The sequence below is a fragment of the Protopterus annectens genome, chromosome 2.part0 (assembly GCF_019279795.1).
Source record: "Protopterus annectens isolate FY-2018-M chromosome 2.part0, PAN1.0, whole genome shotgun sequence".
In the NCBI taxonomy this organism is placed as follows: domain Eukaryota; kingdom Metazoa; phylum Chordata; order Ceratodontiformes; family Protopteridae; genus Protopterus; species Protopterus annectens.
This window is the reverse complement of record NC_056728.1, coordinates 1,605,752,666-1,605,779,094: the sequence shown is the minus strand read 5'-3', so window position 1 is coordinate 1,605,779,094 and position 26,429 is coordinate 1,605,752,666. Positions and strand designations below refer to the sequence as shown.

Here is a 26,429-nt window from a genome sequence, read left to right as displayed (position 1 = left end):
AATTTATTGTTTTGAACATTTCCAGTAAACAATGAAACAAAATGCATGCACCATTAATGACAAAACTGTTCAATTCAGAACATTTCCATCATAAAAAAGTCTACTCAAACTTCTACAGTCCACCAATATCAGTAAATATGCACAATCTGAAGAAGTAAAATTCATCTAAATAATTCCACATTAAAGACATCTGTAACTAATGCTGCTAGCAAACAACTTTATATGTCATTTTTGCATCTACAAATAAAGTGCCGGTTGCCCTTGAGGAATAAATTGCCTATACTGCATTAAACAAATGATAAGCTAGTAATATCACAATAGGGAATGAATGGCAAACTGATAACAGGTTCGTAGTTACTAGGTATCTTCACCAAAAAGGACTGTAGCATCCACCCCCTTTACAACACAGTATAGTATCAGCAATGCATCTATCTACTGTGGGAGTAGAACCCATAGCCTTCTGCATCAAAAGCAAGTACACTACCTGTTGCGCTATTAACAATGCAAGCCAATTTTGCATAAGCAGCACTAAACTTTTGTTCACCTGCAGCTCTCAACTCCTTGTAAAATCTATGTGACACTCAGCTGTATCTCTGAACTTTGCAGCACAAGAAATCTGGAAAAAGACAACATTTATGGGGGGGGGGCAAAAGCCCAAAAAACAGGGACACATTTTAAACATTGCCTGTATAATGTTGGAAAGTTGCTAGAATAAAATGCTGTGTTACCACCATACATTTCACTGCCAAATCTTGAACCCAGGGGACCCTGTGCAAAACAGTCAGGGCAACATACCACTATGCCAAATCATCTGTTTGTGAAAGAGGGGTAGACTGAAACTTAAATGGCTACCATTTAGTGAATTCAGTTCTCAACATAGCTGTCAACCTCTTAGCACAAAACACATGAACAAAGCCAATAATGGGGGATTACAGCCCCTAAACATATTCAGTGAATTCAGTTCTCACCATAGCTCTCAACCTTAGCACAAAAAAACCTGGACAAAGCCAATAATGGGGGAATACAATCCCAAAAATAGGGACAAATTTCAAATATCCATGTTATAAACTTAGAAAATTGCTAGAATAAAAGGTTTTGTGTTACCATGTACTTTCTGAAGTATATGAAGTCTGAAATTCAAATGCCTGTTATTTTTGTTTAACATTTGTTAACCAGGAAAGTCTGACTTGGAACAAAAGCCAATTTTCAGCAGAGCAGGGAGAAACACTCCAGACATATGTTCTTTATAAGATGGGAGGACATGCAGACTCCACACCAAAGGCACCCTAGTCAAGAATCAAGCCAGAGTACCTGTAGCTGTCAGGCAACAATGCTACCAGTGGACCACAGTACTACTGACTTTGCAAGGAAAAACAAACACACAGAAACCACTGATTTTATGAGGAATAGAACAAATATGAGGCAAACATCTGCACATTTTTACAAATGGTGGTGGGTAGGGAATTCAGACCCTTGCCACCTGCACCCAAGGTACAGGGTTCAAGCCTGAGTATTCTCTACCCACCACCATGTGTTCTCTCTAGCCACCAGTATATAGCAACTGGGGCATTACACTCACACACACACACACACACACACACACACACACACACACACACACACACACACACACACACACACACACACACACACAAAACTTGAAGCACCCTGGTAGGTGATCCAGTCTTCTGTTCCACACTGCAGCTAATCCAGTCATTCCCTCTGAAAACAAGCTCTTCTTCTGTTCCACACACTGCTGCAATAATACCCCCTGAAAGCCAGCTCCTTTGTAGTCCCGCCTGTGCAAGCTAACAGCTGGTTTCCAAAGCACTCCCCTGTAGTCTTCTCCTCCTCAGCCTGCGCACACTAATGGCTTGTTTCTGGTTTGGCTTGGCTCTGCAAGAATAAGCTGGAGGCTCCAGCCTGCCGATGACACAGTCCAGTTTCCTTCTCGTCTGTGTGGTCATCATTGCGCAGAATTCTGGGCTGGCAGGGCAGAGATGCCTTTCTCCTCTATCTGGACTGCCTGACACAACAGTCTGGAGTTCTGTGAGTACCCAGGAACTCCAAGCACTGGGACTCACAATTTGTTTTTTTAATTTTCTTGTACAGGTGGGGGGATATTTCTTCTTTCTTTTGTACAGGTGGGGTATTTTCTTCTTTCTTTTGTGCAGGTGGGGGGCTGCAGTCCTATAGCACGAGCTGCCCCTGCTATAGGCAAATGCATTTGTATTGCCACTTGAGATACTCCCTACTTTTCATTACTGTACCTTATTCTTGTAACATTTGACTGCCGAATGTCATATTCACAGAAATATTTCATTTTTATTTTTGTGTCCTCAGAAGAGAATACCACTGCTTAACATTATAAAGACAGGTTAGTTTGGCTTCCTTCTACAAACAGCTCCAACTTTTTTTCTCTTCTTGGTAATCAAGTGAATGATGCAGGTTACTTGTGGCATATTCCCCATTACTGGAGATTGTCGATTTCGTACACCTGTCAACCATCTGTTTTGCCGAGCAAAGTGTGTCCTCAACTCACACATCAACATTTGGGAGTTTCACTTATTATAAGCACATACATATGGATGTCAAACTCCTGACTGAATAGACAGTATGCCAACACCTGTCAGGTCAACACCATTTGGTAACCCCCCCCCCCCACCGCCCTGCAAAAACACTTGTTTGGTTTATTCCACTCTGAGATAATTTATTTATTTATTTAACATTTGTTGATCAATAAAGTTTGACTAGGACAGAGCCTATTTTCAGTGGAGGCCCAAGGAGAAACACATAATCCTAGGAACATGCACAGAATGTGTTAATATTTGTGAATTTAATGTTGTGATATTGATGCACTGGGTGTTAGCATACTGTCTGTTTGATGTGCTATATATATCTATATATATATCTATACATAAATATATATATATATATATATATATATATATATATATATATATATATATATATATATATATATATATATATATATATATATATATATATATATATATATATATATATATATATATATATATATATATATATATATATATATATATATATCTTTATATATATATATATATATATATATATATAGATAGATATATGTGTGTGTGTGTATATATGTGTGTGTGTGTATATATATATATATATATATATATATATATATATATATATATATATATATATACGGGTACCTATGACAACATCGAAAACTGAAAATAACGAAACTGACTCCACCGACAACTGAAATAACCGACAGCGCAAAAACGGACATTTACAAGGTAAGGGATGTAGTTCCGCTACTCATGCCTACCATGGTTGCATGACACTGCCACCCTTCCTAAACCATGGTAGGCTTGAGTAGCGAATTTACACCCCTTACCTTGTAAACGTCCGTTTTTGCGCTGTCGGTTAATTCAGTTGTCGGTGGAGTCAGTTTCGTTATTTACGCTTGTCGATGGTTTGATAGGTACCCATACACACACAAAAACACACATTTATATATATATATATATATATATATATATATATATATATATATATATATATATATATATATATATATATATATATATATATATTAGCAACCGGCAAAAAAAAAAAAATACAGTACAATTTTCATGTGTTACACCCCAGAAGATAGCAATATATTATAACTGAGCTCATTAACTGTGGTATCAAGAATCTTAATCATTAACTTGATCCCCAACAGTCTACCTTTATGAGTGGTTGATCTTGTCAACTGAATTTAGTTTCTTCTAAAGGGTAATGGAGTCTGTAAACTGTGGTCATGTAGTACACATTGCGCATCTTCACCTGGTCAAAGCCTTTGATAACATTCCCCATGCTGGCAACATACAGATGCTAAAGCATTAAAAATAAATTAATTTATACAAGTGGTAAGATTGATAGCAAGGAAGCTGAAGGACAGTACCCACACAATGTGAGTTGCAGTAGCCTCATCAGAACATATGCACGTGACCAGCAGGGTCCTCAGGGCTCAGTGCCCAGACTCTCCTTTTTGGTCTTTACATCTTAGATTACCAAGACAAGAATCATGACCTCTGACTAGCAAAGTCAGCAGATGTGTGCAAACTGGCGGTTGTTGTTAAGTCACCCATAGACACTTAAATGCTCCAGCATAAACTCTCCCTGGTAAACTCATGGTACTAAAATGGGCTTAATCTAAATGCTAGAAAGCATTGTGTTGTTGCTTTTGGCAAACAACGCCTCTTCCCAGCATACTATATAGACATCATACCAGCAAGAAATTAAAATGTAGTCAAGGACCTAGGCACTTGGGTTGATAATACCCTCTCTTTTGACCATTATATAATGGTTGTTGAGAAATCTTTTCATTTAGCATAGGTAATTGCAAAAAGAATATCTTCAAGGTCTATAAAAAAGTAATCACTCCCTTATACTCTCCATTGATCAGACTAATTATTGTGTATAACACCATCTTCAGGTTGCACCCCAGCAAACATATTAAACAATTAGAAACACCCCGAAATTTCCTAACTCAAAAGATTACAGGCCTATTGTCCCTGAGCTATCAAGAGAGGCTGGAAGCTGTATCTCTTTATTCAATTTCGTATAGACTTTTGAGGGGAAACCTCTGCCTCACTTAGCATGCCATGAAAGACCTGGTTGTCTTGCGCCTCCTGTATCACTGCAAGTTCATTGGCTCCACCAGTACTAGAACCAGGGATCTAAAACTTTGTCAAAAGATAAATAACACATGATGGACAGACTGGTTTATAACTTAGGCCTCCCAAGCCTACTGGAATACAATTCAATTTATGTTAAGCAATGCAACTCACTATCTTCCTTTGAATCAGATGAGTGGATGGGTATTTACAAATTTGATATCAGATTGACTGGTAGGGTCAGGTTTCTGTGTTTAGCTTGCAAGACATTTCCTCACAAGCTACAATGCCAAAACCAGAAGCCCTCAGCACTGCTTCACGGTAGAGCTGTATAGACGAAAAGCACAATTGCTATGGCATTAATCAACAACAAGAAACCTGCCTATGGTGACATTCCCTAAAGACAGCTACCTGGCTATATTCTAACAAATGAGACAGCCTCACTACAAGAGTTATCATTGTGATGTAAACAAATACAAGGAAACTGAATAAAGTAGAAAATAATTGGTGGACAAAGGACCAATATCGCGACAAGTGTTAACTATTGTACCTATAAACCTAGACTTTTAGGATCTGTCCAGTTTCCTTGTGCTTGCTTACACTGCAGTGATAACTCTTCAAGCAAGGCTGTATCTGTTGCAGAATACAGCTGACTATCTGTCCTTAGGGATCGTCACAGTGTACCAAGTTTCTTGTCAGTGTTTAACACCATAATGATTGTGCTCTTCATCTGTACCACATTACAGTGAAGCAGTGCTGTGGGCTTCTGGTTTCAGCATTGTAGCTTGCTGAGAAATATCTTGTGACCTAAACACCAGATAAACACCAGAGCCTGGTATGGTCCTCCTGGAGAAAGGAGATATGACCTGAGAAGAGGTACTGGCAAGGTATAAATAGTCATAAGACTAAATGGCCTTGGAATATCTGTGGATTTAAAATCTTTGTGCCTTTTTTCTAGCACCAGGAATTAACTTTAGTTTGTTTGTTATGGTACATATTTCTAAAGGAGATTAAAAAAAAACATTCAGCTTGCAGTCTTTAGCAAACTTTGCTAAACAGAATCCACTATTACCATTTTGGAGCTTTGAAAAATTAGATACCAAATGGAAGGAGGCCTAGCACAGATCAATGGTGGACACGGGTGGTCAGCTTCTCTCGGCCTTTGGAGGCATCACCCACTCAAATAATGTGCAACGTATATTTTAGCCATCTGGAAAGCCATCCTACCATGTAGAAAATTATGTTTAAAGCAATAAGCTTATAAACAGTTCCATCATGTTTTATGGTATCAGATCAAGAGAGGCAGCATGGATAGTGTAACCACTGTTGACCATGTAAGTTTAAATCTCAAAGAAACTAACAAGATTTAGCAGCAAACCTTACACTTTACAAAGCCAGTGCAGTGGGTCAAGATTAAAAATATTTTTGATGTACATACACACATGCACACTGCAAGTTGCATTTAGATTGATGATAATAAAGAAATGTCATTAACAGAAAATTGAATCTTTTTTAGTAAAATTAAATGCACAAAATACCTTAATTTGATCAACTATTTTATTTGTTTTTACATTTCTTAACAAGGTAAGTAGAATGGTCTAAAATGACCCAGGCTAAAAGGCATCAGAAATTTCTATATCAGAATGTCATTCCATCAAGATATGTAGCAGTATTGTAGATATAGCAAAGGTAGTTAGCAGTTAAACATGGTTCTTCAAACAAAATACAAGTAAAAGAATAAAACAGTTATTCTGTGAACTATAATGAGCTGTACAGTAAAAAATAAATTCACTGAAGCATTTTTATAGTTTGTTTAACAGAATGCTGTAATTATTAGTAGATGTGATTAGTTTGAATTAATGCAGATGGTAGTAATTGCAGAAGCAGTGAAAATGAAGAAAAGGAGAAACTCGTTTAGAGCTAATAGCAGGCGTGTGGAAGAGATAAAGAGTTAATTCCTGTGGGAGTAGGAGGAGAATATTAGTGTACTATAGAGGCTCAGGAATCTAGTCTAACAGGGAGGTGAAAGCCAACATTCTGGCTAGGCTTATAAATGCCCTAGGACAGATAGCCTAGTACCTACCTATGAACCTAGGAACCTATAGTATCTGCAGTATATACAAGCAATTTAAGCATATCCTAGAATAAAAGTGGATTAGGTTTAGTTTATGAATGTTTGGACAGATGTTTAGCTAGCTACTATCCTATATTATTGAAACAGTAACATTGCAAGCTGTCTGAAATGTGTATTATAAGCAATTTGTGATTAGCAGTATTAGAGGTGCAACAGATGGCACATTCACCTTTGTTGAGAAGGCTATGGACTCTACTCCCATTCCAGGTAGATGGAATGCTAACACTGCTACGCAGCATAAGAGGGGTACCAAATTGCTGAGTATATTGCCCTTTGGATGAAATGTTAGACTGAGGTCCCATCTGCTTGACTTACGGGTAGCTAAGGAAGATGTAAAAGAGCCTATGGAACCTATTGAAAAATAGTAGGGGAAGTTCCCTGATGTCTTGGCCAAATTTCTCAAATAGTGTAAATATCATTTCATGCCTACCTGAAAAGAAACCATTAGTCTAGTAGTACTACTACAGTCATGAAACAAAAACTAAAAAGCTGACTAGTGCCTTAGATCTCTGTTTGCAAAAGTTTTATTCCAGTTAATAGCTGATAATTTAACAAAAGACTTCTATGCTATGGCCAGTGTGAAAGGTTGAGGGTTAGAAGATTGTCAACATTTTTGATGTAGTATAAAGTATTCTTAAACTTTAGGATGTTTTTAAGAGGCGGCCAATAATGATCCTTAAATATTCATATATGAGTGAGTTAAAAAGGAATTTAGTTCACTTTTTGATGGCTAGCTAATTAAATTTGTTGACAGTAAGGCAGTCATGCACATAGGTAGAGCTCAGGAAATGAACCTAAGAATTTTGTTTTCTGTTTTTCCATAAAATTTGACTAGTCTGAGAGGAATGTTAAACAATGTCACATTTCAGTTATAGTAATTAGACATTAATACCAGTGACCTTCCTGGCATACACAGTAAGAAGGTATGACATTTTATAGCTCTCCTGAAGTTGTCGTTATCTTCAAAGAAGTGAAGACAAGTTGAAACTCAGGCTTATTTACTGCTTTCAGTTAACTCTGAAGCAATGCTATGATGATTGAATGTCTGCACTCTTTGCTGCCAGCTTTCTGCTAAGTTACGTAAGAGTCAATGATGCTGGCACAAAACGCTGCATAACTGGAAACATGATGAATATTTCAGTGGCCGCAGATGAAACCAAAGAAGGAACATCACAAAAAAAAATCCTTAATCCTCTTTGTCTATGAAGGAATGGTAGCTGTTTCATCTGTAGTGGTTTATTTGGGCTTCTGCAACTGAGTTGTAGAGTTTGTCATTTGAATTTGCTGTCATTTCATTGCATTTTATTTGATTTTTATTATAGTTCATCATTTAATGGCATTTCAAAAAGTATGAGTCACTTCTTCCTGAAATGGCATTTCTCTGATTGCTGCTGCATTTTCTGATCTTAACACGATGTTCCAATAACAAACGCAAAATATTTATTTGTTTTGTAAAAGAGTTTATTCTTTGCCTAGGAAATCCTTGCAGTAACAGCATCACTCCTAGTGGCCTCAAGGAATTACACTGAATACAAGAATTTTTACAGTTTTTAAGTCCCAATCTTCTAATGCTGAAAAGTGGAAAAGAATCAGTTTTGTGGCAACATTACTAAAACATTGAAGCATACCTCTCAACAGCCTCTAATTCTACAGGATTTTCATGATTTTGCCACATGTTCCTTGTAAGATATTTGTTTCTGACAAATCATTGTGGATTGCAGTCACTAAATAGTGACACACAATTGAGTTTCAAAATGCATATCCTTCATACAAATGTATGACAATGCAAATCTTATTATACTAGCAACTTTCTAAGAATACAAGACCAGGGTTTTTAAAGTCTGTTCTTAAATTAAGACCTTTGTCCCTCATTATTTTTTCTCTCTTATTCTTGCACTAAGAGTTTCAGAACTATATGTTACAGCTGCAATGATTTCTGCAGTCCCACTCTGATATCCTGCACTGTTTTCTCGGATATAGTTTCCACGAATCTATGTTGTTCCAATGCATACAGACAAAAGCACTCAGGATGCATGAAGTAAGCTGCTGTTACTTCTATGCTAGCACTGACAGTCACATGACATCTCATACATACCATGGCCTTATGGAATTCTGAAAAACATACTAAATTATACACAAATAAGTCACCTCTAACAAATTAGGCAAGAGATAATGCTTTTATTTTTCTCTTTCCAGCTGGATAAAATGGCATAATTGCAGAAAAAACATGCAATTATTTTTTGTCACTTGGATCAGTGACTTGCAGAGAACAACAGGTTGTGCTGGCCAAGAGCACATTTCAGATTCAGATGTGCAGTCCCATATGATGTGCATACATGCCACATACTTCTCAACTGTACAGATTTTCGCAAAATGTCCACATTTTCTCCTCATATTTTTAGTCTGTTCTTCATAAAATTTGTGGTTTTCTGGCAAATCACTGAGGACTGAAGTCACTAAATAATGACATTCATTTGAGTTGCCGACTTAATATAATTTGAAAAATGTATGCTAATTCAAAACCTGTCATTCTAGCAACTTTCTAAGTTTGTAAGGGCAATATTTAAAATCTGTCCCTATTTTTAAGCCTTTGTCCCCCCAAGTTTTGTCCAGATTTCTTGAGAGGTATGATACACGGTGGTCAGATCAGAGCTCTTATTTATAAATGTCTGAATGTCTGTTATATTATCATTTTCTTATTGATTCTGTGGCTGCTATCTAATACTGTCTTCAATGTGTTAAAATCTCAAGAGTTGTTTGCTGTGAAATTCAGAATGAATGAATTACTATTCAATCAACTCAATTAGAGAAATATGAGGCATTACTGAGTCCATGTTTGAATGACTACACTTCCAGCTTGAACTCATCAGTTTATTTCACAGGAGGCACATCACTTTAAAGTTTCAGTTGCTAAAAAATCAATTCTGCTAAAATTCATATGGCATAATTTCAGTGTTCCTAACTCTTTAGCAACAGTTACAATATCATTGGTACAGCAATTACTCTCTGTAGACAATTCTAGACCACCGTGTAAACATTGCAATCTGTTTTGCATCTCTGCACCGTCTACACATTTTATTCTCTTTTATGCCTTTGAATCATGTAGGTACCTATTTATTATTTGTCCTTCATCGGTTTCATGTATGTTTTGTGCACATGTGGTTTGTAAAGTGTCATCACATTCTGTATAGGAGAGCTCTTTGTGTTAATAACTCTGCACGTGGTTCCCATATCATTACCAGCATTACACCGCCATGAGTCATTATATAGTACATAACACTTGCACACTGTAAAGACTGACATTTACTCCATATCTGTCTCCTAAATCAATGTTACAACTCATCAAGTACAAGAAAACATGCTACTAAACATATATGTTGCAACTAGGCACATTGAAGAATGCATGTTTTTCCCTCAAAGAAACTCATAGGCAGATAAAATGCCCTTCTTAAAGTTGGGGGTGTAGCAGTGAAAGCCCCCCAACAGAAAAAAATGTTTTTAAATGTAAGAGACTTTTCTGAGACTTGATGTTTCTCTGGTAGAGCGCACTTTTCTAACTGTACATGTTAGTGCTGATTTGCACTGTGCATGACGTCCATCACAATATTGCAATGAAGGATAACTCAAAACACAACGTGCACAATTTGGTATTATACAAGTACAACTAACATGATGACATATGCATAGCTATTTATTCAACAGCTTCAGCGTAGGCTAGGTAATTTGCCAAAAAGTGCTGCGGGAGATGACCATTACACTTACCAGGTTGAGCCAGACACGCCGCAGAGGTACGTAACACAGTCCAGTAAACCAACATCATTTAATGCTTTCAGAGTGCCTAACAGACTTGTCATGGCACGCAGTCCTCCTCCTGACCCCAACACTGCAATAGTGGGGATAACCTGTCAAAAAATCATCACGTATTAACACAAAATGTGTATGTGGTCATTAGAAAAATCATGACTTATTGACTAAAATGCTTTGAATACATGCAACTTCTGTATATATGTTAGGAAAGCAATAATTGATTTGACCAGTCTATATGTCTTATTGAACTAAAACATCTTTACACTGTGGACAAATAAAAAAGATAAACATGTCATATACAAAATGAACCAGATCTTAAACATGACGAAAATATTTCATATTGTGCCAGATTCCAAAAGAAGATGCGAACAGAGCAGCACACAGAAGGAAGACGTCAGCGCACCAGAGGTGGATGTGATTTAATAAAGTATGCTAAAACAAGACTTATTAATTATTTATGCCGCATAGGATAATTACAGCAGCCACTCATGCCTAATGGATTCCAAAACACAGTGTACACACTCACAGCTAGATCATGGTAAAATGAGGCCCTAGGCAGATAATGCACCCCCCCCCTCTTCTCACAGCCATATCAATATCCCATTCCTTGGTTGTCTTTCCCCAATAGCAAAGACTGGAGGAATCAAACCATGCACTTCAGAAGCAGCTTATTAGCAGGATCAGATAGACTGTTGAAGCCCAACAAAGTGCTTTGCACACCTAGTTGCTACAAAAAAGCTAAGTTAAAATATATCCCTAGTTAAAATTTTAAAATTAAAATCATAAACTTCACGCTGACAGTTTATTCACAAACAAATAATGCTGTCAACAAAACAGACACTAAGGATCGTATCCAAAGAACATGTCTCATATGATGATGTTCTTGTTTACTATAACTGACAATTACTGTGGGATGTAGGAACCACATTTTTATAAAAAACATACACACTCAGACACAAAAAACATGAATTACAGCCACTTATATTAATGAGCACCTCATATGTCTACCTGAGATCAAGTGAATGAATACATTCATTAATAATAGGTCAGAAATGGATCTCAGTTTGCTGCTGTCAGAACCACACAGTGGAAACCACTACAACACCACTATACCATCTCAACTTCTTAGCTCAAGAATCAAAACAAAGACCCAAATCAGGAATACATTGTAAATACTTATCTTATACAAAGTTTATAGAAACTCAAGTACTCCTTCTGACTGCAATCTAGAACATTTATCTCAGTCTGGCAATTGGTCCACAAGGTTAAAGCTGTAAACTGTGTTCTTGTGGTAGACAATTTGATTCTCACAATGCTCATTTGCCTATTATGTGATACTGATAAGTCATTTAGACAGACTGTTGCTCCTGCAGTTACTTTTCTACAGGGAAACTGTCAAACTACTCTTTGGGGGTATTCTCTGAACAAATGAGTCATCCGTTTCCCACACACACACACACACACACACACACACACACACACACACACACACACACACACACACACACACAAACACACGCTCACACACACACACACACACACACACACACACACACACACACACACACACACACACACACACACACACACACACACACACACACACACACACACACACACACACACACACACACACACACACACACACTGCCCTGCTGCTTGTTTGTTTACCTCCATACATACACACCTGCTTGCTTGTTCATTTGTCTCCAAATTGGCAGTAGCAGAACAAGTGAAACAGTGCCAGATCTGCTCTGCACTTGCTTGTTTGTCCATACAGAAATCCATGGTGGGGCAATGAAAAAACATTGCAGAAATCCAGGCAGAATAAGACTGAGAGATAATGGTGCAAAATTAAGCTGTTTGACTCACGCACATAAGCTTGCTTGTGTGTGCGTGTATACACACACACACACACACACACACACACACACACACACACACACACACAAATCGGCAGTGGCACAATGAAAGAAAATGAAACAGTAGCAGATCTGTCACTGCTTGTTCATCCATAGTAAAATCCATGACATATTCAGGGAGTGTGTATGGCAGAAAGAATGAACATTAAACTGAGGCAGATCTGTACCTGTTTGTTCATCTATAGAGAAATCTGCAGCAGCGCAGACAAACGAACATTGCAGAAATCTGGGCAATGTAAGAGCGAGCAATAATGGAGCAAAGTGAAAATAAAACATGGCAGCAGAAACTGCATACTAACCTTGTGCATTTTGGTTTCAGCTACAGGAGTCTCCATCATTGGCATAAAATCTGAACCAGTGAGAGATACTGGTGGACACTGCATAGCCAACTTCCACCATATCCTTGGTAAAATCGACTGCACCGTGTCCCAATTAAAACCCTTCTGACCTGATACAGAACTGTGCATAAATAGAGAGGAATTGCCATTGCTTAATTGTCAGGTGGTGTGCTCAGCAGATTCATTACAAATGTGGTGACACAGCCTAGTAGTGTCCATGATGCTGCTATATGGAGCTAAAGTGGACTGGGGCTGCTTTCCAACATGGAAGTAAAGGTCTACAGCTGTGATGCAATCAGAGTACACACCTGTCAACAGTAAGCATGAAAGCATGAAGGCAACATATGTGTGATTTTCTTCCAACAAACTGGTGACTGCAGTTGTTCACTGGCACCTTGGCTAATGATGCCATACGGAACCCCGTCAGATCTTGCTGAGGATGCATACAACGGATTACATACTGAGACATGAAAGAGATTGCCAGCTGCAGGTGTGGATGACCTACCCATGATCCCCAGATGTCTGAAGATGAAATATTACAGGTATCAGTGGATGGTCAAGAAGAAAGAAAAAAATGTCATGGGTGACAGAGATTACAGCCATATATCCTGGACTGGGCTACATGGCAGCATCTGGCACACACCTTTGCGTCATGACAAGCCACATGTACATAAGTGCACAGAGTAGCAGTAGTGATCATATGTTTCTCCATACCTATTCCTGGTCTCCTTCATTCCCAAATTTCCCTTTTTTTTTTTTTTTTTTGAATTTCCCCCCTTCCAAAGTTGTTGCTGATGTCATCACGTACAGGGGTGTGTGTAATGACATCAGCTTCATGAGTGTTTACCTGATCTCAGTCTACATATGTTTGTATGCTGGTTAATTCCTAGAACTTAGGCAGGAATTCTTAACTTTCTTCTGACTAATGACTACTATCTTGAAACTCCTAGTATCTCACTCCCAGGAATCCAGAATCTGGACCCAGAGTAGCTAGGAATCAGGAAGGACAGGTCAATCACAGTGCAGAGAATGCGAAAACTGCACCAGTGGCTTGACTTTCTCCTCCAGCAGGTAAAAGAAAAAAAATGCTACTAGATTTATCATTTATATCACAACAAGCTCAGTAGCTCACTGTCCATATTTTCACAGAATGTCCAGATTTAATTATGACTGTGTTGGAGAGAGGTTGTTTTCTTGCATAGTGTCATTTGCTTCTAATTATTTACCAGCATTCAGCTAAAGGCCTGGCTTATAGAAAGGAAACTCTCAGCCAACTAAAACAAAATACAATAAAATAGATGAAATAAAATGTTTCTCAGAAAGTAATACACTTTACTAAAACAATAAACACATGCACAACGTTACTTTCAGGTTGTAATATGTGCTCATGTGAATGGGGGTGAGGGGCTCATAAAATGGGTAATGGTCCTTTCAATAAGGTCAGCTAATGAAGTGTGTGGCTGTTAAATGCTATAACACTTTGGTTTACATCTGCAACCTTTAGTGACTTAGTTTTTATGAAACTTTTGAAAGGTAGAGTGTGACACACAGACAGACTGGGGCAATACTCATCATTTTCCATACAATGGGCTGCATAGGACCACTTGCTAATATTGTTTTCAGTGACCAGTACATGGCTTACATTGTTTTATTTGCAGGTATAATTTCTGACATTTTTAAGGTGGAATGTGTAGTTAGCTTTTAGTTGGCATGTACACATCACGGGGTGGGCGATAGCATTTCCGGCTGTGACCCCACAACAGATTTATCCAGTGAATGCAATGCTGGGACGTTCTAGGCATAAGTTAAAATTTGTTGGTCATTTTTTCCTGTAGAGTTAAAAGATGTATTAACAGTAGAAGGCTTTTTATATCCTAGAAAAGATTACAAGTCTACACACATTGTCACTTGAAACTGTACTATATGCCTACTGCATGTGTAGAATGTACATTTGCTAACTGCATTGCTTTCTTGACTTAAATGTCTTACGTCTCTGTCGGGACATCTAGCTTAGAGCCATTTCACTTTAGGTTTTCGCTCTGTGCAGTTCTAAAGCAGACTGCAGTTTTGAAGAATTTCGTTTTACTGGCCATGGGACAGATTTTTTTTCTTCTGGTTCCGACACAGTATTACTGGGTATGTTACAACAAAGTCCCTGGTTACACAATTTTTGAAAACTTTTGACTATCCTTTTAGTTTGATTTGCAAGACAGTGAATTTTCACAAAGTAATTTTGAACTTGTCTACTATAAAAACAGCAATTTTTTTTAAATAGCTGCCATCTCTGTTCTACATTCATTAGATGTGAATTAAATTACATCAGCAAGGAATACATTGCTATTTGAAACTTAGAATATATTGTCAGATATTGTTTGGCAGTGCTTTTTCAATCAAGTGTGAGAAGAACAAAAAGATTCTTTCCAAAAAAGGACATTTTGTGGATTGTAAAATTACCATTTTAAAGATGGGATTATGTCAAAGGGTAGTTCTTGGTATGTTATGCAAAGATCACAACTCATTTGTTTTAATGATTGCTGCATTTTAAGTTTACAGTTGCTTTAGCACTATTATAGATTGCAGTTTTAAAAGTATCATCTGCTAATATATTACTTTTCTCATAGCTGCTGATTTATTATTCTAATATACATGCATTATTAGGAGGATTTTCCCCTAAATGCACACACTGCCATCCCAGATCCTTGTTGCTATCTTTTTCTACTATTCTCCCTCCTATCTATGATGTGCCAACTAGAAGATGCTCTGTGATTGGTTTACATTTTTTTAGCTAATGGGTTGCACACTGTTTCTTGTTTTTTCTCTATTTAATTGCTTTAATTTGAAACACTATTGTTCTTCTGTTTATTTTGTGTTTAATAATTTTACCTGTTCATCAGTTTGCATTTAAAAGTTGGCAGCCCACAATTCCATTAGAGTGGGAGGGGTTACATAATTATGTATGCACATTTTATGTTAATCAGCATACAGATTTTTGGCCAGTTGTGCCTATTTTTCATGGGGCTTTGTCCATATTTTTTATGATTCCTGATTGAGACATATGGTTGCCCACATTGAACATCATACATAACATGTGCCTGTGTGTGTCTGCATGTGCGTGTGCATGTGTGTGTGGGTGTGTGTGTGCACGTGCGTGCGTGTGTGTGTGTGTGTGTGTGTGTGTGTGTGTGTGTGTGTGTGTGTGTGTGTGTGTGTGAGTTAAGGTTAGGGTTGGGGATGAGTGAAGGATGGATGTTGTATGCTTGTGTGCAAGTATGTATTTTCTAGGGTAAGGGTTAAGTTAGGTGATATATTTAGTGTTGTTTGTGTGTGTTTGTGAATGTTTGTGTGTCTGAGTCTGTCTTTGATGCTCTTAAACTGTTAACCCTACATCTTAACGTCATTAAAACCTTCCTGTAACACTGCCACTATTCAGACAAATTTGAGGCTAGTGTTACAGGAGGTTTTAGTTTTAATATGGGGAGAGGAGCTAGTTTTCCTCTCAATATTATCGTTTTCAGTTTTGTTTTTGGTCAGTGTTGTGTATGATCAAACTTATTTTATCAGTATTTTATAATCAACATTAGGGTGGTTCAGTCATACACAATGCACTCAAATTTATATAAATATGCAGATTCAGTCAGATATGGGAAGTCACATGGGAAACACAAGTCATCATGGTGATTTAAAATGGAAACAGGTACACAGAAATGCAGTGATTGCTGAGGGTGATGCATGTGCAATACCATATTAATTGCCTTAAGTGACACAGGTATGCATACAGAGACTTAGATGTGTATGCAGGAATGGCAGACAAGTCTAATATCATCATCGGTCATGTCTGTCCACTAGAAACTGATGCAAGCATGACATCAAATATTGCATTACAGTCATCAATATCAGTATTAACATATGCGAATATCAAAGAGGTAATATATATCACAAATCGAAGCTGGTCACCTAGGTCAGATCAGTGGTCCAACAGAGACACTTAGAAGGACAACCCACAAACCTTTAATATGTGAAACTTTAATGTACAAATATCCAGCATATGAAAAGAAAAGCACAAATGCTTCAGTCATCATGTTTTCATCTTAACCAAAACTTCTTCAATTAAGCTTATAAGAAATAACTTGTTATACATGTTAATATTTTACAATTTTCATAATGGAAATCCAGATATGATTATATTAATAAATAAATAAATATCCCTGTGTGTGCATGACATATGCTTTTAAAATATTCTTCTAAAACGAATAACACACTTATCATTGTGTTAATATTGAATTAGAAAAATAATTGCATTCACTGATATAATAGATAAAAATCTTTCCCAGCAACTCACTTAAATGGTCAAACATCGCCATCTAGTGTCCATTTCCACAAAACATTAAAAACACTAAAAGCATTTAGAGTCTAGCTGTTCTAAGCTTAAAAACTGGTGCCACTGTATTTGTTTGTCTGTAAAAATATCTTTCGGTACAATTCCCGGTATTAAATTCTGGTCTCTCATGGCCCTCCTCTCAAATCAATGGGTATCACCTCTAAGATAAAAAAGTTAAAATAGCCCCTGCACATCACTTAGTGTGTTTGTATAAGGCGTTATCAGGACTCTTGTTCTTTAAATCATACATATTTCTGTTTTACCTACATCAAATCCCTGACATTTTCTGCACACCGCTACATAAATCACTCCACGAGTATTACAATTCCTATAGCTTTTACTTTTAATAAATGTGTCCCTCACTTCTAAAAATAAAGTGTCACCATCTATCAGATATGGGCGCTATGGACAAAAGCCACATTTGTGTGTGCCTATCTTGCCTTGTTTAATGGAAGTTTTTTCTGATCTCTTATTTTCCAAAATATCCTTAATATTGTGTCTCCTATAAATACATTTTAAGGGTTTGTTAAAAATTATTTCAAGGTCTGAAATACTAGCAAATATTTCCCATTCTTTCTCAACTATCTTCCTAATTAATCCTGCATCACCATCATGGTTAATAACCAAAGCACCCTCATAATTATTAACCCTTACTCCAGTCCCTTTAAAATGTTGGTCAGTAAATATATCTTCCTCACCTAAAAGCAGTGCAAAGCTAATTCTTCTACTTTCCATTACATCTTCCTGGACTTCTAACAACACGTCCATTGGGTAGCCCCTTACTCTAAACATGTCATTCAGAATTTGACATTCCAACATAAAGTCCTCGTCTTCTGAGGTCATTCTACTACCCCTCACAAACTGACCCTTAACAAGACCATGTTTTTAGTAAAAAGGGTGTGCACTGGTAAAATATAAGTAAGATTTGGAAAATGTATTAATTGGCGGTTCTTATTTATTAGTCTTTTATATAAGGAGGATTGTGGGGAATGGTACATTTGCATCTGAAGAAGTTTTGGTTAAGACGAAAATGCGGTGACTTATTAAGCGTTTGTGCTTTTCTTTTTATATGTTGGATGCTTGTACATTAAAGTGTCACATTTTAAAGGATTGTGAGTCATCCTTCTAAAGTGTCACTGTTGGACTATTGTGTTTTAGTTTCAGGCACCTTTTCCACTTCATTTGGTGATTCAGATAAATGATCACTAAAACCCTGTGATATCAGACATTTGCATAACTACCTACAGATTGATTTGTCAGTGGTCAGCATAGTGGTACTGTTTACCACAAGGTCAGAATGACGGGTCTACTTGACATTACTAAAATGTCAGTAGACCAAATTTCATATGATCAAGATGAAATGAGTGAAGTTTCGTAGAAGTGAAACTTCACTATGCCGAAGTTCTGATGACTGAACGTGTGAAATACCGACTGCAGACTGAGTGGAGCAGAAAGTTCGCTCAGTGTCACACTATAGTGCAATCTCGGAGTTGGTATATTTATGTTGCAGGGGTTTGGGGGGCACTGCCCTCCTATGGGGGGTGCAGGGGGGCTGCAGCCCTCCTGCAAAAACATAAAACAAGGATTTGCTTACCTTTTTGGGATGATACAGTGGAATGAACATTTGCAACTGTCCTAGGTGCTTCCTGTACTGAATCCACCATATTGACTTTGGTAGGAAGTACAACAATTAAAAGTTATAGTGCACTATTTATAGTGAAGCACTCTAAACATATGTGATGAATGCAGTCAGGCTTCTCATGGTTTCGGTATGTGATACTCGGTTATGTGAATGTTTAGTGTTGTCAAATATTGCTTAAGTGGTCTTGGTCTTATGAACATCGATCATATGGCATTACAGGTATCTGAAGTAGACCCCAGAATTACATAAAAGGACAGAGATTGTGTTAACTGTCAGTGTTACACTAATGCAGCCTAGGATACCTAAACTGATGGCTTACACCAAGTTCCTGGCTGGCCCTGCCATGTCCAGAAACACTAAGCCCACGGTGATCTTCTGAAGAGCTGAATGGGGTGACACTAGCATGTGGGGACACAGTGTGGTAAGAAGCATGACTGTGATGTGACCATCTGGACATGACTGTTGAGCACACAGTGGAGTGTCCAACAGCAGATGTGTGTGTACGTTACAGCACAGACATTGATATCTGATGGCCAAGTCATGAAAGGCACAGATGGGATTATCAAAAGTGACATGTAGTTAAGAGATGTCTCAACCCACTGGAGGTAATCTGCTTAGTACACTTTGGACAACTCTAGCACCACCATATCAAGGCTTTCAACAGGGTGTGAAAAATATAACACACTGTCATGTATTGCAGCCATGCTGACATGATGTCTTCATGTCTGCACACCCGACTTTCATGTAGCACACATACAACTCTGTGCTACACAGTCAGTGGCATAGGCAAGTGCTCAAAGGTCAGACCCATACCATCACTGTGAACATTCGATTGCCTGTAATAGTAGGCAGACACCCTCTGACACATGCCCAAGCACACAGTTACACCCCCATGTAGTCCAATGGGCAGGAGTTCTACATTTTCGGCAGGAATCACCTTTGTTACCAGACTCCACCTGGGACACTGGATCATGTTCATCATCATGTCCATCATCAGTACTGCCAGCCACGTTACCATCCATATCTGAGACTACAGCATGATCCATACGGCTGATCCCTTCTTCTTGTTCTACTCTTTCTGCTTTACAGTGCAAATCTATGAAAACAAATGAATTTCATATATATTACAGTTATATATCGCAAAACACAATGGGTGTGAAAACAATGTCCGAATATGTAATACATATAATAACATTATCACATGTAACAATCCATTAAAACGTTGTAGAGGTCATACATGGGATTTGAACCTATGGGAGTGAATATCACAACAAACAAAGGGCATCCACACAACCATTGTTCCTCACATTCATTACTGTAGCAATTATTTTTCCAAGTTCCATACACATCCAAACATTATGAGCTTGTGTACTCCAAGAATATCGGATGTGTGTCATATACAATGACAGTCAGTGACACACATCATAACAAATACTACTATCATTATATAGTATGCAACACACATAATGGAAGTTATACAGAGACAGTGAAGGAAACACTGATACATATTAAAATTAACTGTTGTGCATCCATGGATGCATATCAACACAATAAACAATGAGCAGTCAAAGTCACCCTCATATTGTTTCTAACAGATTGAATGTATTAACAGCTATTAAGAATCAGAGAGTATCCATAAACTAGTCAGTAAACATACACTTTACTGAAATTCTCGGAAGTCTTTGGTGTCCATAAACATACCACGGACATTAGAGGTTAATCATAAATTACTTTGGATATATATTTTTTTCTGCCTATTGTTCACCAGGGCTCTTTCCTTTTTGTCCATTCATCCGCCTATAGGGGAAATGTCTTTTCAATGAAGCTCATTTACCCATCTGTATGCATATTGTTCAGTTCTAATTTCTGCACCCCTCCTTTATGTCAGAGACAGATTGTAATACAGACAATTTATCAAAAAAAATGTATAACTTCATTTACACAAATTAATGATAACATAGGTATGTGATAATAGCAATGCAGGCAGGTGACAATCTACCTTTGAAGTTAGCTGCACATCAGCTATACTTTAAGATGAGTACAGCATTTAAGTGTGCACAACTTAAATACCATTTGTGCCAGACATAATTAATGAGGTTCATTAACATTCAATGTTTTGCAATTCTATTTGCACAAGTATGTGTAAGCTCTCAAAATTTGGCACATTAATCAGTAGCTTGATATAACTGGAAGATGATTACCATAACTATCCAAAAGGTACCAGTAAGTGGGAATATCTGTAATGTGTGCCTGATTACCTCCAATAGTCTGATACCATTGTATATAAGCCAACCTTTACACGGGGTATTGATACATTTACTGCTGATAGCATTCTATCTGTGAAATGAGTGGGACTTCAGTTACCATGTTTGTACCAGTTTCAACTGCAATAATAAGGATGTTGAACTAGAGTGTCAGGGTGCTGAAATGGACTGAGTAGCAGACCACCCAGATGCACATTGTCACTGGACATGAGCAGATGATGAGAGCATGCCACAGGAACTTTGTATTGATCAACATCTGGAACCAGATTGCAAAGGTGCACCACAGAAGGACTGTGATCTACCAGATACATATGAATGTCTATCCGTACTATGATGTCCTGCATCAGAGAGATACAGAGGATCTTCACTAGAGGGATACAGAGGTCTGACACTAGCCAGTAGATATCTACATTAAGTTGCAGAATCTATACCTGAACACCTACATTATAATAAATGTCTCTTCTATACATATCTGTTTCTGAGACTGTTCTGATTGTATTTTATCGGTGTCTGTACTGATAACAGTAATGCAAATGTAGTTAACATTACCATTTGGGTGCCTTCTGAGGTTATCCACAGTTATACTGAGCCAGTGTACACATTCTGAATAAACTTTTATTATGACTGTACATTCATGTGTACATCAGACATATACATACATATATATATATATATATATATAGTTTCACATTATAATCTCAAAATACTGAAATGTCAAATTTCAGTATTTCGAGACCATAAGGTAGAATTTTTAAAATAGAAAAACTTCATAACTGCAAATCCAGAAATGTCAAAGTCGCAGTTATGGTGTGCCGGTATGTGATGTGGGATGTACTGTGTGCCTAATGTACGGTTTGGTGTGTGGATTTGGCTGGAGATTAAGGTAAGTGAATATTTTTTTAAGGGTTTTGGGTAGGTGATTGAGTGTATGCGAGTGCGTTCGTAAGTTTTAAATTTGGCTTAGGGTAGGTAGGTTAAAGTGTGACAACTGGGGAGAGATGGGCGAAGGCTACCAGCGTAGCCAAATAGAATTTGATATATAATTCTGACATTTGTAAATAAAAGTAAAATACAGGCATGTTTTCTTGAGAGTAAAATAATACTGTGAAATGTGGAATTGCAAAATATGGGACAGCATTGCACTCTACTGGCCCAGTGAAGCATGTTGTGACCATTTCATGTTAGAATTTGGCTCCAGTGAGTCTGGATGAAGGTTTCATTCCCATTGTTTTAAGGCTAAAGTTTATGACCAGAATTTACATGTGGATGGTGCTTTATTGCTCTGGTTTCTGCTAGAGTGCATATGTGAAATGCTTTTTATTGTTGTAGTTTTCTGAGCAGGTGTTAGATTGCTAAATAATGCAGTTTGTGGCCTGAAAACTCAGACCAGGTGTCAAGATAATGCAGTATGCATACTGGGAAAACCAAAGTGTCAAAATGATGTAATTTGGGAGGGCCTCAGCAGAGGTGTTGGTTAGTGTTTAAAAACTATTGTTCAACAAGAGACTTGAAGCATTTTGATCTTGGATATCAAACTCAGCACTCTGCCTAAGCTCACATGTAAGTTTCTAGCACTGTGATTTCTTGTAGGAATAGTTAAAGCTAGTAAAGTTTAATTAGGTATTTTTATTTGAAATCAGACCTGTCCTACAGTATTATTTTAATTTTCTGTGTGATCTCTGAACTCTTAGATATCTCTGTGGTGTAGTAGTTTTGTCTTGTGTTTTAATTATTTATTATTAAATATTTTTAAAACCTTCTACCTGTGGCTAGTTTGTGTAGAGATAAGCTCTAGAGTACATTGCATATTTATGAAGGTTATTGCAATAGGCAACTCTAAAGCAAGCCTTGACTGTTAATCGTACTACAATTGGATTATAATATTGCACAGTAATAATTGGACACCCTTTTAAGGGCCTTTTAGTAGCTGATATTAGCTGGGTGGTGGCAGTAATTACAACCGTATAGTCTGGGTAAAGGGGCACAGCTGGAGAATCTGTGTCAACCTTTCCCAGGAGTGTCTGTGAAGTTGTATAAATACTTATCTCAAAGTGTCTATGTGAGTGTTGTGTCAGCTACTTGGCAGGGACATGAAGCACTGGTTGAAGAGAGAGGGTACTGGAGGTTCTTGCTTGTCCAGCTAGGCTGAGATCTGGACCCTATAGCTGTGCCAGTGGGGAGTCTTATTGGGGACCTGGTGAGCAAAGAAGCAACCAGCCCCAGACTCACTGTGATCTCTGTGTGCACTTAAGGGAAATTGTACTTTACTGTGTGTATTAGTTATCCTTTTTTCTTCTAAGAGATGACCTCCCTGGTGCTAGTGGTGAGGATTGAGGCTCCTTGATTGCTGGGCCAGGGCACAATCATCACAGAAAGTATGAGTGTTTACATGTTGAAAGTGGTGGTGTTTGTATTTATGTGATGTGTGTGTGCAAGGGGACTGTTGAGTGTGAAGTGGTGAGTTTACTGTCTTTTTCTGTTTGGTGCAACCTCGGAGTTAGTATATATAAGTAGCAGGGGTGTGGGGTAGGTTTGTTTAATTGTGGTTTTATGTTTGTGTGTTTTGTATGTTGTAGTTTGGAAAGGATGGTGTATGTGTTGTGTGGTGCATGGTGTGTTTACGTGAATTTTGCACTTTTGGGGTTTCGATATTTTGAAAATTTGGCACCTAGGATGGCCATGGTTTACTGATGCCTATAGCACTTTGGTCACAGATGACTACGCATTTCTCCATTATTAGTAATAGTTCTAGAAGCACCCCACATTATACTTCTGTATGTGTGAATGCTGAGTAATAAATGCACACATTATTAAGATCTACATTATAGGAGTATGTTTTCATAATATCCATGTTTGTTGTACTCACTTTCATGAATGTAAGACCAGTGCATGTCAGCATGGCTGAAATGTTGGGCTTTGTAAATAGTAATAAAACAGACAGTTAAACACTGACATATACTTATATGCATTATTATATTGTGTTATAAGGCAGATTCCATTTTTATTCCCCACACAGTTTAAAAACATTAAAGGAAGTGTACTGTCCATTAACTCAAAATGGCAATACGCTAATGTGAATGTTTTATACATATGTGTGGGGTCGAATCGCAGTGTACACTATTTATAAAATTATTTTGCCAGTCCAGGGAATTCCTTTTTTCATAACAGGTTTGTGAGATGTATAGTTATTTGCTAAGTTATGCAGTACAGGTTTTTACACATGTAATATTTATTAATGCCTAGAGCGCTTAGGTCTTGGGTGACTACATATGTCTCCGTTATCTGCAAAGTGTCTAAAGACATCCCACAGTACTTCTCTGTGATGTGAATAACATGCAATTACAAAACATGTGGATCTGAAAGCCCTATTGTGTCATAACTTTAGGTTTACCACTGAATATGTAGATGTGTTTTATTTAATTTTAAGGTTGTGCATTACTGCCATTGATTTCTTGCCCATTTTGAAAAGTAAATTATGATGTTTATTTTTGAAATCTTTGACAATTTAACTCTGTATGCTGACACATACTAATGTTATACAGTGGATATATGCACATCTCATCTTTATTCCATACTGTTTTACATCATTAAAGCAAGTGTGCTGTCTACCAGCTCAAAGCATTAAGCAGTAGACCAATGAGACTGTTTCATGGGATATATGTGGGTTTGAATCACCGTGTAGAGCATTTTGGATGATATTTTGCGAATTCCATGTTTTCTATTTAAAACAGATATTGGAAATACTTGTTTGTTAAGTTATGCAGTATAGTCTTTTATGTATCTAACTTTTTGTTATGTTGTTTGCTTTGTTTTTTTCTTTATGTATCTTTTTTATGTATCTATGCATCTAGTATGTATGTGGTGCATTAACACCTATGTCACTTAGGTCTTGGATGATTTAGCATAGTGGTTAGAGGTCTGTGTTTAATGTGCAAGATATGCACAGTTCACATCCCAGCTCTGGTCAATGTATTTTATATACAAAGCTCTGGAAACATTCTACCTATTTCAATATGGCTGCATGTGTAAATGCAGGCTAAAACATACATAGGTAACCGGTGCATTTTGAATGTCACACTATCATGTCATAAATCACTCAACATTGATTGCCCCCCCCAACTAACTTACATGTTGATGTATTAAATATCAGTGATGAACAGTAACTCCTATAATGTGCAGTTATGTTGATCATGTGCAGACACACGTTTTATTACAAAGTATGACACTTTGTGCTCTGAAGTGTTAAAGCTGTTTGTGCACTCACGATTGCATGCTTTTATAATTCAAATAATCAGCACATGGTTTAGGTTGCACTTCTCTTTTACTCATCTAGTAATTTAGAAGCATAGACTCGTGTTTACTTCTTCCCTGCATAGTCATACAGTTGAGTTTTTCAACTTCCATCAGTCCATGAAATTTCAGACAAATGGATTAACTGAAGAGGTGGGGTCAAGGGTTGTAGTGTTAACAGGTTTACTATCATTTGTGCAAACGACATTCTGTCAGCACACATGCTGCCAAAAATCAGAATGTTGTGCACAAAATGAAAAGTGTATGGAATTGTAGAAGACACTCATGTGAATGTAGTAGTGCATTTGCATGTGTGTTTGACTATATGTACGGAGATCACGGTACAGTGGAGAGTGGAAATTCATCCATATCCCCACTGTAGTGCGATCTCGGAGTTGGAAAATATTAGTAGCAGGGGGTGCAGGGGGGCTTGCCTCCCTGCAAAAATGTGATTTGTCATATAGTAGTTTGATTTACATCAGCTTCTATATGGATATCATGTGATGTTTTCAGTGAAAATGTCGACTCAAATGTGTCGATCATTTGGGTCAACATTGTCTAGAAGTGGAGAGTTGGGTTTTTGTGCTTATTTTCGTTATTGCGAACGGCAAATTTTTTGCCTTTCACAATAATGATAGTAAACCGTGTTAACATAAATGAGAGTTGTTGGTTTGAATTTCTTTCTTAGATTGTTTACCAAACTCTTTATGTATGTACAATATCGAGAGTGATACATCAATAACTAAGTATGAAATCGTATTTCATGTCAAGGTTAGCTGACATGTACCGATGTCTATTTTTTGCTGTTTTGCTGTACATAGCAAGCATCATATATTAACCTGGCACAATCCTTCCGTGGTAGCCATACAATCTTTTATCCTTTTAGCAGGTGATGAAGACCATGCCCGTAATTTAGCTCTGTGCATTGAGTGTATGTATAGGTTGAGAAGCAGGGGATGCAGAAAGGTATGTATTATAACTGTCAACATTTATTTC

General features: G+C 37.4%; 1 protein-coding gene across 2 annotated transcripts in view; it reads right to left on the bottom strand.

Annotated features, from left to right (window-relative positions):
- The window catches only part of LOC122793553 (cytosolic phospholipase A2 gamma-like), a 679,208-nt gene that overhangs the window by 474,341 nt on the left and 178,438 nt on the right, over positions 1 to 26,429 (bottom strand). Inside the window, exons 1-2 of one of the 2 annotated variants that reach the window (XM_044061703.1) lie at positions 19,817 to 19,951; positions 10,555 to 10,694 (exon numbers count right to left, since the gene is read on the bottom strand). In XM_044061703.1, coding sequence (XP_043917638.1) covers positions 10,555 to 10,694; positions 19,817 to 19,897 — 221 coding nt within the window. In that variant the 5' untranslated portion in view covers positions 19,898 to 19,951. Of the gene's footprint in view, positions 1 to 10,554; positions 10,695 to 19,816; positions 19,952 to 26,429 lie in introns of those variants that run through there. The other variant, XM_044061702.1, reaches the window with a different exon arrangement.